General features: G+C 42.0%; 2 protein-coding genes across 8 annotated transcripts in view; one reads left to right on the top strand and one right to left on the bottom strand.

The window, feature by feature from the left end:
• Positions 1-2005: 2005 nt before the first annotated feature.
• LOC118613650 lies at positions 2006-6465 on the bottom strand. Of its 3 annotated transcripts, none has more exons than XR_004955613.1 (2): positions 5859-6465; positions 2006-4697 (listed from the first exon to the last, which is right to left on the bottom strand). XR_004955613.1 is itself a non-coding variant. In XM_036236492.1 (2 exons), the coding sequence occupies exons 1-2, from the start codon at positions 5206-5208 to the stop codon at positions 4456-4458; spliced, it is 651 nt and encodes a 216-aa protein (XP_036092385.1). In that variant the 5' UTR covers positions 5209-5228; the 3' UTR covers positions 2006-4455. The 3 variants fall into 3 exon arrangements, 2 of the variants coding, with proteins under 2 accessions (XP_036092385.1, XP_036092384.1); XM_036236492.1 differs by lacking the exon at positions 5859-6465 and adding an exon at positions 4800-5228; XM_036236491.1 differs by lacking the exon at positions 5859-6465 and adding an exon at positions 4782-5228.
• SLC38A1 (solute carrier family 38 member 1) overlaps positions 5338-12929 on the top strand; it is a 61120-nt gene continuing 53528 nt past the window's right edge. For 2 of the 5 annotated variants that reach the window (XM_016165949.2, XM_016165917.2), the window contains exons 1-2: positions 5345-5490; positions 5574-5839. The gene's annotated coding sequence lies outside the window, so the exon portion shown is untranslated. Of the gene's footprint in view, positions 5491-5573; positions 5840-12929 lie in introns of all 5 variants that reach the window. The other 3 variants (XM_016165931.2, XM_016165924.2, XM_016165940.2) reach the window with 3 other exon arrangements.

The raw sequence follows: 12929 nt of genomic DNA on the forward strand, positions 1-12929 counted from the left end.
GTCTTTTATTTTTACCTGTAGAATGAGAATGTCAATGACTATATTGTCAATGGTTAAAACTTAAGCACATAAGGAGTTTTTATTTTGCCTTAATATAGAAACATAATTTACCTAAGAATGGATGCATTAGCTAGCTGCACATGGTTAGCATAATAACATTTTATTTTTAGAAAAGGATTTTATGTACAAAGTTAATTTTCTATAAATTAATTTAGGAAAAACTGTTATCTTCCGACTCTATGGTATATTTCTCAATGTATTCAGGTCTTCATTTATATATTAGCCCAATTTTATACTTTAAAAATTATAGAAAAAGAACCTACACATTTTTTGTCAAGGGAATTCTTACATATTTGGTAGTTTGTTGTAAATGTTTTATGTGCGTGTTTAAATTGACTTACAGGTGTAACGAAATTCTAATTCTAGTATTTTGGTTTTATTGATTTCGTAGTGATCCTAAAATTCATCCTAAAATAAACAGATAAGAGTAGCTAGGAAACATATGAATAGACTTGTGCCCTAGGTGATATTAAAACACACAACACAGGTCTAGTAAGCATAGGTAACAAAAGAATGGACAAATCAATGGACAAAATAATGAAACCAGTAGTAGAAACTTATATATATATATATATATATATATATACTGTATATATATATATATATATATATATATATATACTGTATATATTTAAACATAGTAAGATCTGATAAAGAAGGCCCACAATAGTGGTGAGAAGAGGAGGAATTTTCACAACTGGCAAATCAGTTTGCCGTTTTTAGTGATTTGGAACAAATCAGTTTAGATTCTTAACTCTCACTATATGGATTAAAGGTTTAAATGGGGGAAACTTAAGCCATAAGAACTAAGACCAAATTCTGGTGAATATATCTGAGAAATGAATTTGTAGGTCTAAGAAAAAAACTCAATAGTTCATTGTCATAAAAAATGTAAACTTCTAAACATAAAAAAGGCAAACAAAGATATTAAAAAAAGTGCAATTAGCTATAATTACGACTTTTGAAATACCATCTGTCTCCTCATTCCTACAGAGTAGAGGTGAGGGCTTGTCAGCTGTTCCAGTATAGGTGTGCAGAATAAAATACGTTGTGCCTATTGACTCAGGCTTTGAAAAGTCATTTCTGCAAAGTGTGCAAAATATTAACAGATACCATTTATTGAGCACATATTCTGTGGTAAGCACTCTGTAGACACTGAGTCATTTGACCATCAGGAGGGTATCATTACCCAATTTGGCAACAAGCTAGGGAGATATACTCACAGTTGACCTGCATAATGATACATAAATGTCAAGTAAATTAGACATTAAACTTCTAGGACTGATCACTGTCCCTGGGTTTTTAGTTTGGCTTGAATGAATAAGACTGTATAGCTATAGTTACAATACCTAATGAACCCTACCTCTGCTCCCCTAAGAGATAAAATATAAGTGACCCTACAAAGCTGACTGAGGCCAAAATTAGAGACAATAGACATTTTTAAAGAGGCTCACTGTAGGATTTGAGTGTATATTCAGTTTAAAGTCAGTGGGGATTGTTTATCTCCTGCCAGAGCCAATTACAAATCTGGAGGGGTAGAACATTTATCATGATGCTGGAATAGGTGATAGTAAGTCCTGTCACAGCACTTCTGAAGGGGGTAGTCAGGATCCATAGCATCGTGGATGACCAAGACAACTGGAGACTCCTTTAGTTGCAAATTACTTTTTGCTGTGACTGCTTAACTAACTCCTAGGGTCAAAATATTGTCATCTTTGGATGAGATCCAAGGAACAGCAAGGACGATTAAAGAAAAAAGGTTAATCGGGCAAGAAAATGCGATTACATCTGTCAAAAGAAAACCCAGTAATTTTAAAGACCATCTACTGTTTCAGGATAGACCTTATAAATAGGAATGAGAGGCTGATTTCAGAATAAATAATTTACTCTCTAGTGAGGTTTATTGGTGGCTTCTGTTACAAGTAGAAATCACACAGGACACTTATTCTGAAATAACTTTACCAGGTGATTTTTTAATTTTTCTTCATTGTTAAAATTCAGACTGTCCTCTAACAGTCCTTTACAGATTAAAAAGCAAAAGTATACATACTCAGAAGATAGTTTTGATCCTGTTACTAAAAACTCATACGCAATAAGTCTGATCGTATCGGCCCAGATTATTTGGAAAGCTTTGAAAACCCATGAAAGAAAGCATATCTTCTCTGTAAGCGCTTCCACTTTTCCTATTGGATAACTCAGATGGGAAGCAAGTACAACCTTGCTGAGCACAGGGTGAAGCTGAGTTGACAGCAGATGTGGCTTAGATTCAGGCTGAATCCTGTTGGGGGTGTGATTTGATTCTCTTCTTATAGTACAGATTCCTTCTCCAGCCCCACTTTCAGAGCAGATACAGAATTTCTATTTTCTCAGTTCCACAGGGCAACCCACAATACAACCTGTTAATGTGTCCTGATTACCGCAGTATCATTTTGAGAACATTAGATACTATCCACAATGCCCATGGAGTTCACAAATCTACGACAGAGTAAACTGAGCCCCTGAACTCACTGGAAACAGGGCAGTGGTTCCCATCTAAAGGCAGAGGGGCCTGGGACTTATCCCACCTCCTGGCCCTCCAAAGAGGATTGTTCCAGCACCAGGGGACATTCTAGAGCCAGGCATGGAGAGTAGGCTTTGGAGTCAGCTCTGGATTCAAGACCTAGATGTGCTGATGAGAGCTGTGTGAACCTGGGGTAAATTCCTGAACCTCTGAGTCAGAGATTAGGATGGTCTGCAGCACCCCTTAAGAATGTTGCGAGGATTAAATGAGAGACCACTTGACGTGCTTATTCCATTGCCTCTCGGTAAGCATACAGTGAATAGGGGAGTTGTCATCATGACACCCTGTTGGCCCCCATTTGAGACCATAGCAATTGGGTTTAAGTGCTGAGCTACTAAAAGGACCCCTGACAAGAAGTTTCACCTACAAGCAGTCCTGGAGAAAAACTCACATTTAAGTTACTTATGCTGAACCCTACCCCTTCCCTTCTTCCTCCCAATTCTCCATATAGCAAAAGTCCTTCATTTCTGCCTCTATGTTCATGTTTACACTCCAGGTACAGGTTGTCAACTAAAATCCAGATGAGGGGGGAAGGTCCTTGTAAATTCTTGGCCCAAGAGTGTCTAGTTGCAAATGGTTATAGCCTCATGATTAAGACAAAGCATGGACTTTGAAAGGATACCTAAACAAGAACCATTTCTCTCATTTCCCCTTTCACCATTTAGTCTTAAGTGAACATGGTTAATTTAGCTTCTTTAAACCTACTTTCTTGTTTATACAAGGAGATAATACCTAATTGAGTGGTTGAAAGGATTAAATGAGATGATATTTATATCTCAAGTGTTTAGCATAGTTGCTGGCAAGGAGTAGAAGTTCAATTCATCACTGTTGAATCCAATTCAAAAAATGCTTGGTAACTGCAGTCTTTTTGGTGTATCAAAACTGGCAAGTACGTTAAAACTAATCAAAAGGTAAACTTTCCAAACAAACATTGGTGAATAAACATTCTGCCTAATAAGGTAAACATTTATACTAAATAAGCTTCCTCTAGGAAGGACAGAAAGGAGAAGAAGAATCAACTTTTTGATGACCTGTAGGATATTACTATGATGTGGGTAATATTAACCTTCTTCTTAACAAATTGGGAAAACAGGATTAGGACAAAGTATGCTAGAGAAGCAGCAAGTGTCAGAGGAAGAATTTGATCACAGGTCTGTCTGAGCTAGGCTGCCCATCATTTTGCCCTCTTCTGCTTGCCCTGATTGTTCAGTTTATCCAGTTTATTCAAGGGCATGCCTCCTAAATAGGGTTGTCAGGAAGCAATTGTTGAACTAATAATGCAAAGCATTTACTGCCATTGGATGGGAATAAGGATTTTAGTCCTGAGGAGTGCGAGATTTGGTTGTGTTCTCATTTTTCCAGTGGTGATTAAAGAGAGAGAGAGAGAGAGAGAGAGAGAGAGAGAGAAGAAAGAAAGAAAGAAAGAAAGAAAGAAAGAAAGAAAGAAAGAAAGAAAGAAAGAAAGAAAGAAAGAAAGAAAGAAAGAAAGAAAGGAGAAAGAAAAAGAAAGAAAAAGCAATAGCTACTCCATTACAGCGACTACTCAGTCTGACTACCTGCCTGAAACCCTCCAGGTAGATTAATTTTTGAAGTATGATTCACCTCCCCTTTCCTGTTTTGATGGAACACGGAGACCGAACCATTCCTGTCAATAAAAAGCTCGAGTTTCCACCCTGCAAATTTGCGCTATGACAGTCTAATTGGCTGATGTGCAGGTGGGATTTCCTGTTGCCATTTTAAAGAAACAGAACTCTACAAGGAATTGCCCAATTAAAAGAGGCTGAAACAAAGGGTAAGCGAAAGAAAACGAAACGGGCCCAGTTGCCCAGTTTCCTTTATCCTGCTCCCTCACTCGCACTGTTCTCCGGATTTGTAGCGCCTGGCAGAATCACGTGGGGGGTATCCTGGAGGGGAAACAATCGAGCCTCTTTGCGCCTAGGCCCGTGTGCGTGCTGAGCTCGGAAAATGCTTCGCGTCCTGTCAAATCCAGTCCCCAAAACAGCTCCGTAGCACAGATCTCGGGGAAGGCTGGCGAGGTCTCCGGGTGCTGGATCCAGAAGAGCGGAGGCACCTCCCACTGCAGGTTAAGGACAAAGGCTTTCCAAAGGTGCCCGCGCGACCCGCTGCCCGGGTTACTTCGGCCCCCTTCCCACCAACCCACATTGTCGCCTGGCTGTACCCAGAGCCAACACACGGCCCCATCGCTGCCGGCGCTGACAGCAGCTCGCGGGGTTGCTGGCGGACCAAGCTACTGCAGCGGCCATCCACATGCTGCGCCCTTCCCACAATGCAACTCCCCTTGGTCCCGTGGCCTGACTGGACTCTGGAGTACCCCAATATGCACCCCCACCCCAAGCGAACAGCCCTCTTCTCCTCGGCCCGCACCCTCCTAGCCGCCCCACTCCATCCCCAAGGGCTCCCAGTCTCCAGCCGCCGCTGCAGCCCAGTTCTGGGCTCGCTGCCGGGTCCCAGGAGGGTGTGGGGCAGGTGTCCAGGCTGCGCGTAGCGTCTGCTCCCGGTGCCACCGTCAGTGTGCCTGGCACACGCACGCCCTGCACCCTCTCTCTGACTCCTTCCCCGATGCTCATCACCGCCAGCCGGGGTCGCTGTAGCCTCAGCGAGCGCGCCGAGAGGGAGACGTTAGGGGCGGCCGCCACCAGAGACACACCATGTGACGGGCATTGCTCAGTGACATGCAGCTTTGGTTAAAGAGCGGGCGCGCGGTAGGGGAGGTGACGACGAGCAGGACACGGAGGAATGGCCTGACTTTCTGCGTTAAACCATCACGAGCCATGGATGCGCAAGGGCAACGCGCCCCGCAGTAGGAGAATGACTACGATTCGAGACCCTCAGCGCCCGAGCGTGTCGCAGTAAGTGCGAGGTTGGCGGGCAGAATGTGGGTGGAGGGGGGTGGGGGTGGGGCGGGGGAGACTGATGCAATCCGCCCCGAAAGGAGGAGGAGGAGAGCCAGGAGAGCGCGGGCTGGGGCCACCAAGCCACTCTGCCTGAAGGTCGCTGGGAACCTCCGCCCTTCACCTTCCTCCGAAATCCACCAGGCCACACCAAGCTTTCCTGCCCAGCCCTCGCTCACGGAGGCCACCTTTTCCAGCAGAGGCAGCCAGACCTTGACACAAAGGACATCATACTGCTGGAGGAAAATCCGAAAGGGCGGACACCTTGACGTCTCTCCTTTGGCCACTTTTCCCTTGATTGCCCGAGGTAGGGTGATTTTCCTTACCCAGAAGAGCAGAGGAGAGGCGGCGGGAGGAAAGGGATGTTTTCGATGTGCGAGGAGGAGGCGGTTAACGTAGAAGTCATCCATGCGAACGTGAAAGCAGGGGTGCGAGCCCTTGCCTTGCCGAGCGTGTTCGGTTTTCTTTTGGGAAAGGAAAAGTCCAGGTCCCTTGTTCTTCCGAACGTAAGCGGCAGCATAAGGAGGCGCAGAGGCCCCGGATTTCACCTTCGCGTGGGCTATGGCTTACTTTTGGGGTCTATTTTCGTAGTGGTAGCGTGTGGCACCGGATCTGGTTAAATTATACAAGGCTCAGGGACCACGCGGGTCTGGAGGGATAGCGCAGCCGACTTGAGGGCGCGACTGCATACCCGAGGAGTGTTTGCATCCCGGGCATATGGGGAAATTTTCTGTATCTGTAGGGCTCAGTGGAAAGCGTGCGATGTCCTGCGGGTGTGTGTGCGGCGGGCTGGGTCTCGGAGTCTGGCCGCAGAGCGCGAGTAAACCCGAGCACATGTGCCTCCTCTGCCCCGAGGTCTGCGCCTCTCTCTGTAGGAGGATGTAGGGCGGAGATTGCTAAAGGATGCTGGCAGTGACTCACTGTCCTTTCCCGCCTTGACGAGATTCTTTCCAAAATGAAGAAGGGGAGAAAGAAATGCTGTTCTGGGAGCTAGAACCCCCTGAAGCTGGCCAACGAAAGGCCACCTCTTGCGCGGAGTGCGGGCGCCGACTGCCCTCGCCTCCACTGCACCTCCTCCCCGACCTGGCACTTTGCTCGTGTCCCTAAATGTTGCCACAAAAGGCCTTTAAACTCCCCATGTCAGTGCGGGGAGGAAAGCGCACCTCCGCCTTAGGGCGCGCCCCGGGGCGCCCGCGTCCAATCTGCCTCCCAGAGCGTCGGGCTCCTCAGCACCCACTGGGACCCTAGATAATACGGGCGCTGCTTCCCTGCAGAATCGCCCGCCTCTGGGTTTGGCCGGAACAGTAGTCAGAGAAGGTAGAAGTGCATATGGCGGCAAAAGGAATTTCGCGGTAACAGCGTCAGGGCCTCTCGGTGTGCCTTTTACAGGCTGTCTTTGACTGGGGAAGGTGGTGATGCAGTTGAGAGTCCTTCGTGTCTCGCTCTGCGACGCAGACCCAGTTTTTGGCGCACCGGTTTTCCGGTGGAAACCTAACTGCCGCCAGGATCACCTACTTTCTCAGACGAATCCATGGTGATGTATGTAGTTAAGAGTAAAAAAGACCCCAGCACTAGGAAATGGTATTTATGGATTGGACACCTCTGCATTGGGTTTATTTTTATTGTTATTATTTTTTAATATAAGGGAGAGGAGAGACTAAATCTATGGTTTGCAGACTGCAGGGCCCAGCGAGGCTGTAATTTGTCACCTTGATAGAAAAAAAATGTTGCAGCAACTCGTGCTTTTTCTGACGTCAGAAAGACAACGGAAATAAAACCTGAGCTAGGTGGCTGGCTGGTCTCATTGTTAAACATCTCACGCAGGGTGGGGACTACTGAAATCTAGGCGGAACAGTCCAGTCAGGGCACTGATCCCTGTGGGCCCCCCTGGATTTTGGTTTAGTCACCATCTCAAGTGACTTTACTCTTCAGTCACTTCAATTCTCGGTATGTTGCCGTAGGCATCTGGAAAGCCTCCTAGTTTGATTTGAGGTCTTAACCTTGATGAGGTTTATCCAATTTTTTTAAAAAAACATATTCAATAAATATTTCCTACCAAGGGCTTATATTGTGGGAGGCAGCAACTAACAAGATAAAGTTGCTGCTTCTATGAGGCTTCCATGGGGGCGGGGGGACAAATAATCAGTACATGTATAAATGAGTTTTGGATATTAGTGTGATGACATAAAACATCATGTGGTGGGGGAGGGTGCTTGAGATAGATGACACACTCTAGGAGGACGTGTGAGAGAGGGTGACATTTGTCCTGAGACTGGGAGGCCAGGCATCCAGCTATTGCTTGTCTTTTCCTTCCTCAGGATGATACTTGAAGGCAAAGCCAATTTTACTTATCGTTGTTTCCTGGATGTCCAGCACAGAGTAGCTACTTCATAAATGCCTGTTGGATTGAGATCTTGGCCAAGCTCTATGTCATTTACCTCTTTCTGCTCTCGTTGACCAGTCCTTCTTTTCTGTATCTCCTTATTTGTTCCCCTTCTCCAAAGTTAAAACATTAATCTTTTTTCTATTCTGCTTCTGTCTCTCTTCTGAGCAATTACCAGGTCCCTTTTTAGAAAATTAATTAATTGATTTCTTAATGGTGACATCGGTTAATGAAATCCAATAAGTTTCAGCTGTACACTTTAACAGCAAGGCATATATATATATATATACACATATATATATACACACATATACATATACATATACATATATGTATGTATTTATATGTATATATATACATATATATATTTACACTGTGTGTTCACTTCCCGGTTAGATTTCTTTCTGTTACCACATATTTGACCCCCTTCACCCCGTCTAACTCCCCACTCCCTACATCCCTTACCCTCTGATAACCACTAGTCTATAGTCCACATCCATGTTTGTTCTGTTCATTTGTTGCTTTTAGGTTTATATCCCACATGTAAGTGATATATCATGTGATTTTCAACTTTTTCTGATGTATTTCGCTTAGTATGATTATCTTGAGGTCCATCCATGTTGTCACAAATGGCAGTGTTTCAGCTCTTCTTATGGCTGAGTAATATTCCATTGTATATGTGAACCACAGCTTTTTTAGCCAGTCATCTATCATAGGACACTTTGGTTGCTTCCATGTCCTGGCCACTGTGAATATTGCTGCTATGAACAGCAGTGTGCAAATATCTTTTTGGATATGGGTTTTCAAGTCTTTGGGGTAAATACCTAGTAGGGGGATTGCTGGATCATATTTACCAGGCCCTTGTAAACCTATTTATCTCCATTCCCACTGCTCAAGTTCAAGTCTGTTACCTGACTTAGACATGGCAATTCAAGTAGTGTGCTGTGATATAAGAATCATGAAACAGACATGGAGGTGCCCTGAAGAAACCAGAGCTCAGGGAAGATGCAAACCCAACATATGGTAAAGAGTGAAGTAGCTAATTGATGAGTTATAAGGATTTTCTAGTTGGTTTCCTCCATACCAACTTCTGCTCCCCGAATTCAATCTCGACACTTCCATGAGATCTGTATTTCTAAAACTCGGTTCACATTTATTTAATGACCCTACTTTTAAAAGTCTTCAGTGGGTTTCCATTGCCTATAATTAAAGCATAAATTCCTTAAGCAGGCACTCAGGACCCTCCACAATATGACTCCTCATCTCTTTCCATCTCTTTGTCCTAGTTCACCCTGTGCCTTCCCTGTCACCCTTATGCCTCAACATCAGTGTCGATTCCAGACTGGAATGCCTACTGAAATCCTGTATATTTGTGAAGGCATAACACAAATGCCAATCTTCTGTCTCTTCAGATAAGCATTCACTGATTACCTCTTAGCATTTTCATAAAGATTTGTTTATTGTTTACTTTTTGCACTATTAAGGGGATAAGGCCATAGTCTTTGAGTCGAATGTAAATACAGTTAGCCTTTGGTATCTGGGGGTTCTGCATCCTTGGATTCAATCAACTGTGGATCAAAAATATTTTTTAAAATATTACATTGTTGCTGATGTATACTATGTAGTTATGGCTACTTTGGTTACATCTATTTTGAACATGTATAGACTTTTTTTCCTTGTCATTATTCCCTAAACAATATACGGTAACAACTATTTATATATCATTTACATTGCTTTAGGTATTATAAGTAATCTAAAGATGATTTAAAGTATTCAGGAGAATGTGCTTAGGTTATATACAACTATCACACCATTTAATATAAGGGACTTAAGCTTCCATGACTTTTGGTACTCACAGGGGTCCTGGATCCACTCCTGGGATATTAAGGGAAGATATTCCAGCCTAGGACTTTGGGCAAGTTGTTTAACATCTCTAAACCTCAGGGTTTTTTTTTTTCATTTGTTTAATGAGAATGATGATGATGATGATGATGATGATGATGATGATGATGGCAGTAGTCGTTCCCATCTTATTGAGTGATCCTGAAGATTTAATCAAGATAATGGATGTGAGGTGCTTGGCATGGTATTAGCACTCTATATATATTGAATTAAAAGGGACTTCAGGTTTCTCATCTATCAGAGGAGGTGGGGAAAGTTGATCAGTAAAGTTTCCCTTACCTCTGCTATTCTATGACTACTTAATCATTTAAAAATACTTTTCTGAAAATAATATCTTAATGGAAACTACAGGAATCTTTTCAGTCTCTGCAAGAATATGCATCTGTAAAAGGTGGTAGGGAAAGTATGTGCTTGGAAGTAAGCACATTCAGAGTCACATCACACACTTCAGAAAAGCACAGCTTAGAACAGTGACCCTAAACTGAGTCATCGTTATACTTATTTCTGAAATTTCATTACATCGTATTAATTGTTTTTCTAGTGACCAGTTGTGTGTTATGTTAGGGTTACTTACTAATTGTAAAGGAATTCAGTGGTTAGGCATGCACTACGGTTTGGGGAAACTTGATCTCTTTTTCAAGTGAAGTTACAATGTGTCTTTGCCAATAACTGGCTGGGTGCACTTGGGCAACTCATTCAACATTTTTATGCCTCATCTTCTCATCTGCCCCATGCTAATAATAGTATCTGAGCTGCCTAACTCACAGAGTTGGAAAGATACAATGAGAACAGTGCCTAGAAAATCCTTGAACAAATTAAAGGAATTATTCATAATGATAATCATCTGGAGTTGAAGACACTGTTAATGTTTAGAGGTTGGGTTTAGATTAGTGATTTTCAACTCTGGCTTCACAGAAGACTTACCTTGAGGTCTTTTAAAACCTATGAATGTCAAGACACTATTTTCAGAGATTCAGATTTAGTTGGCCTAGGGTAGAGCCCAGACATGAGAATTAAAACAAATAAACAAACAAACAACAAAAATAACAACAACTGAAGAAAAAATTCCACCAGGGATAATTCTAATATTCAGTGGTTCAGAATTAAAAGCAGACAAATCAAAATCAGAAATTAAATGAAGACTGTCATATGTTATTTGATAAAGTCTGAGTAATGCTAAATCATGATGACTTTTCCCTTGATTACCTAAACTAACCAGTTGTAGACATCATGGAGCCACAGCCTCATGTTACAATTTATAACCTGAATTTCCCCAGGCATAGAAGCCTACCCAGTGATACAGCCAGGGCCACATAAAGATTTAATGTGTGGCTCTCAGTTTCCATCTCTTAGGAGTGACAAAGAAGATTGGGAAAGAAAGAGATAATGGAAGCAAAAGAAAGGGGATAGGCTGTGGCCCAGGGGTTTGGGAGGAAGAGACTCTGAGTGGGAGAGAGATGGGACAGAGTACAGAGAAAAAGTTATGTTTTCTTTGTTGAACTGGTTTTGTTTAGAATGCAAACTGGTGGCTATGGAACCAAATGAAGCCTGTGGGCATGTTTTGTGTGACCTATGCTCTCTTTTAAAATTGTTTAGAATTAGTTGTCAATTTGAAATCTCAGAATTTCATTTAAAATCTGGATCTCTGGAATTTTTTGGGAAAAAAAATCAAAAGACCTAGCTTTTTTCCTAGGGACACGTGTTCTCCAGTTCTTTATGCCCAATATGCTTTGCTCGTTTATCTTACCTCCCTGGGGCCTCGCTGCATTTGTTTTTAACCCTTAGTATAAATCTGTAGATCTTATTTTTTATTTTTATTTATTTTTATTTTTTTAGGCAAAGCAACCCTTGGTTGACCTCACAGCATGCAAGGACCTTGTCGGCTTACAATCTCTTTTTTATTTTATTTTATTTTTTATGCCTACAGCACCTGGTCTTTCAAGGCAGTCTCCAATCCAAGTATTAACCAGGCCCAACCCCGCTTAGCTTCCGAGATCAGACAGGACTGGTGTTCAGGGTAGCATAGCCATAGATTAAATCTGTAGATCTTAACACTGGCTGCACATTAGGATACCTTGTCAAATACTTATAATATCCATGTTTTGATACCATCCAAGGCCAATCAAATCAGAAACTGGTGTGTGTTGGGGGAGGTTATCATTATTATTATTTTTAAAAGCTATTGAAGTGATTCCTATTTCTAGTCAGTACTGAGGATTACTAGTCTAAGTTACCTCTTCAAAAGATTTGGCTACAGGCCCATCACCTTATCTCTGAAAGTGATCCATTAAGAAATAGTCTATAGAATCATACATTCAGAGGATTTAAGAACTGGGGGAGGCCTTTAAGAGTACATCAGTTAATCTGCCTTTCCTATTTTAAGGTGAGAAGACACAGTCCAGAGAGAAGGAAAAAAAAAAAGTATTCAAAAACTATAACATCATCCAGTATTGGATTATACCATGTTTTATTATGGTTTCTCTTTTCAAATAAAGGCATATGTTAAAATGTTTCTTTTTATATACAATCCTTTTTGCATGCATCACTTCGTGGTGCTTTACAATTCTTATTATTTCTGTTTTTCCTAGGATATTTTGTTGGGAGTTAACTGTCATAGCTTAGCCAGGGCTTAAAAACAAACTCTCATTCGTTGTTTTTAGTTCTGTAGTAATCCTCGATCAGGGATATCATTAGAGCAAAAACATACATATGCAAAGAAAAAGAATTCTCTCATAAGCTGCAATATTCCAGGCTGTTTTCAACTGTGTAAGTTTTTAGTGATTATTTAAATCTATGGATTTTTAGTTGATGAGGAAGATTTTTTAATTTTGAGGTATTTACACTGCTCAAATACACTCGCTATTCTAATTAATTTTAAGCTTTAATTTAAAAAAATGTAATATACAGTCTGTCCTCCTATACCCTGAGTTACAGTTTGAATGCATTAACTTCTGGAGTTTATCAGTATTTTCTGCCTTAGAGAAATCACAATAGTTTCAAAACATCTGCATGTGGGTAGGTTAATTCCCAGACATCATAGGCTGAGCATATTGATAACAGACATTTAAAAGCTCATATGGGTACCTGAACAGAAGAGGAATTATGGGGCTGT

The sequence above is a fragment of the Rousettus aegyptiacus genome, unplaced genomic scaffold (genome assembly GCF_014176215.1).
Source record: "Rousettus aegyptiacus isolate mRouAeg1 unplaced genomic scaffold, mRouAeg1.p scaffold_m13_p_2, whole genome shotgun sequence".
NCBI classification, from domain to species: Eukaryota; Metazoa; Chordata; class Mammalia; order Chiroptera; family Pteropodidae; genus Rousettus; species Rousettus aegyptiacus.

What these genes read in the sequence shown, in the direction of transcription:
- LOC118613650 (XM_036236491.1), bottom strand. Translation starts at nt 5,208, where the DNA reads ATGAGCATCGGGGAAGGAGTCAGAGAGAGGGTGCAGGGCGTGCGTGTG. An exon ending in GGGTACAGCCAGGCGACAAT is followed by an intron (nt 4,698 to 4,781) that starts GTGGGTTGGTGG and finishes CTTAACCTGCAG; the next exon opens with TGGGAGGTGCCTCCGCTCTT.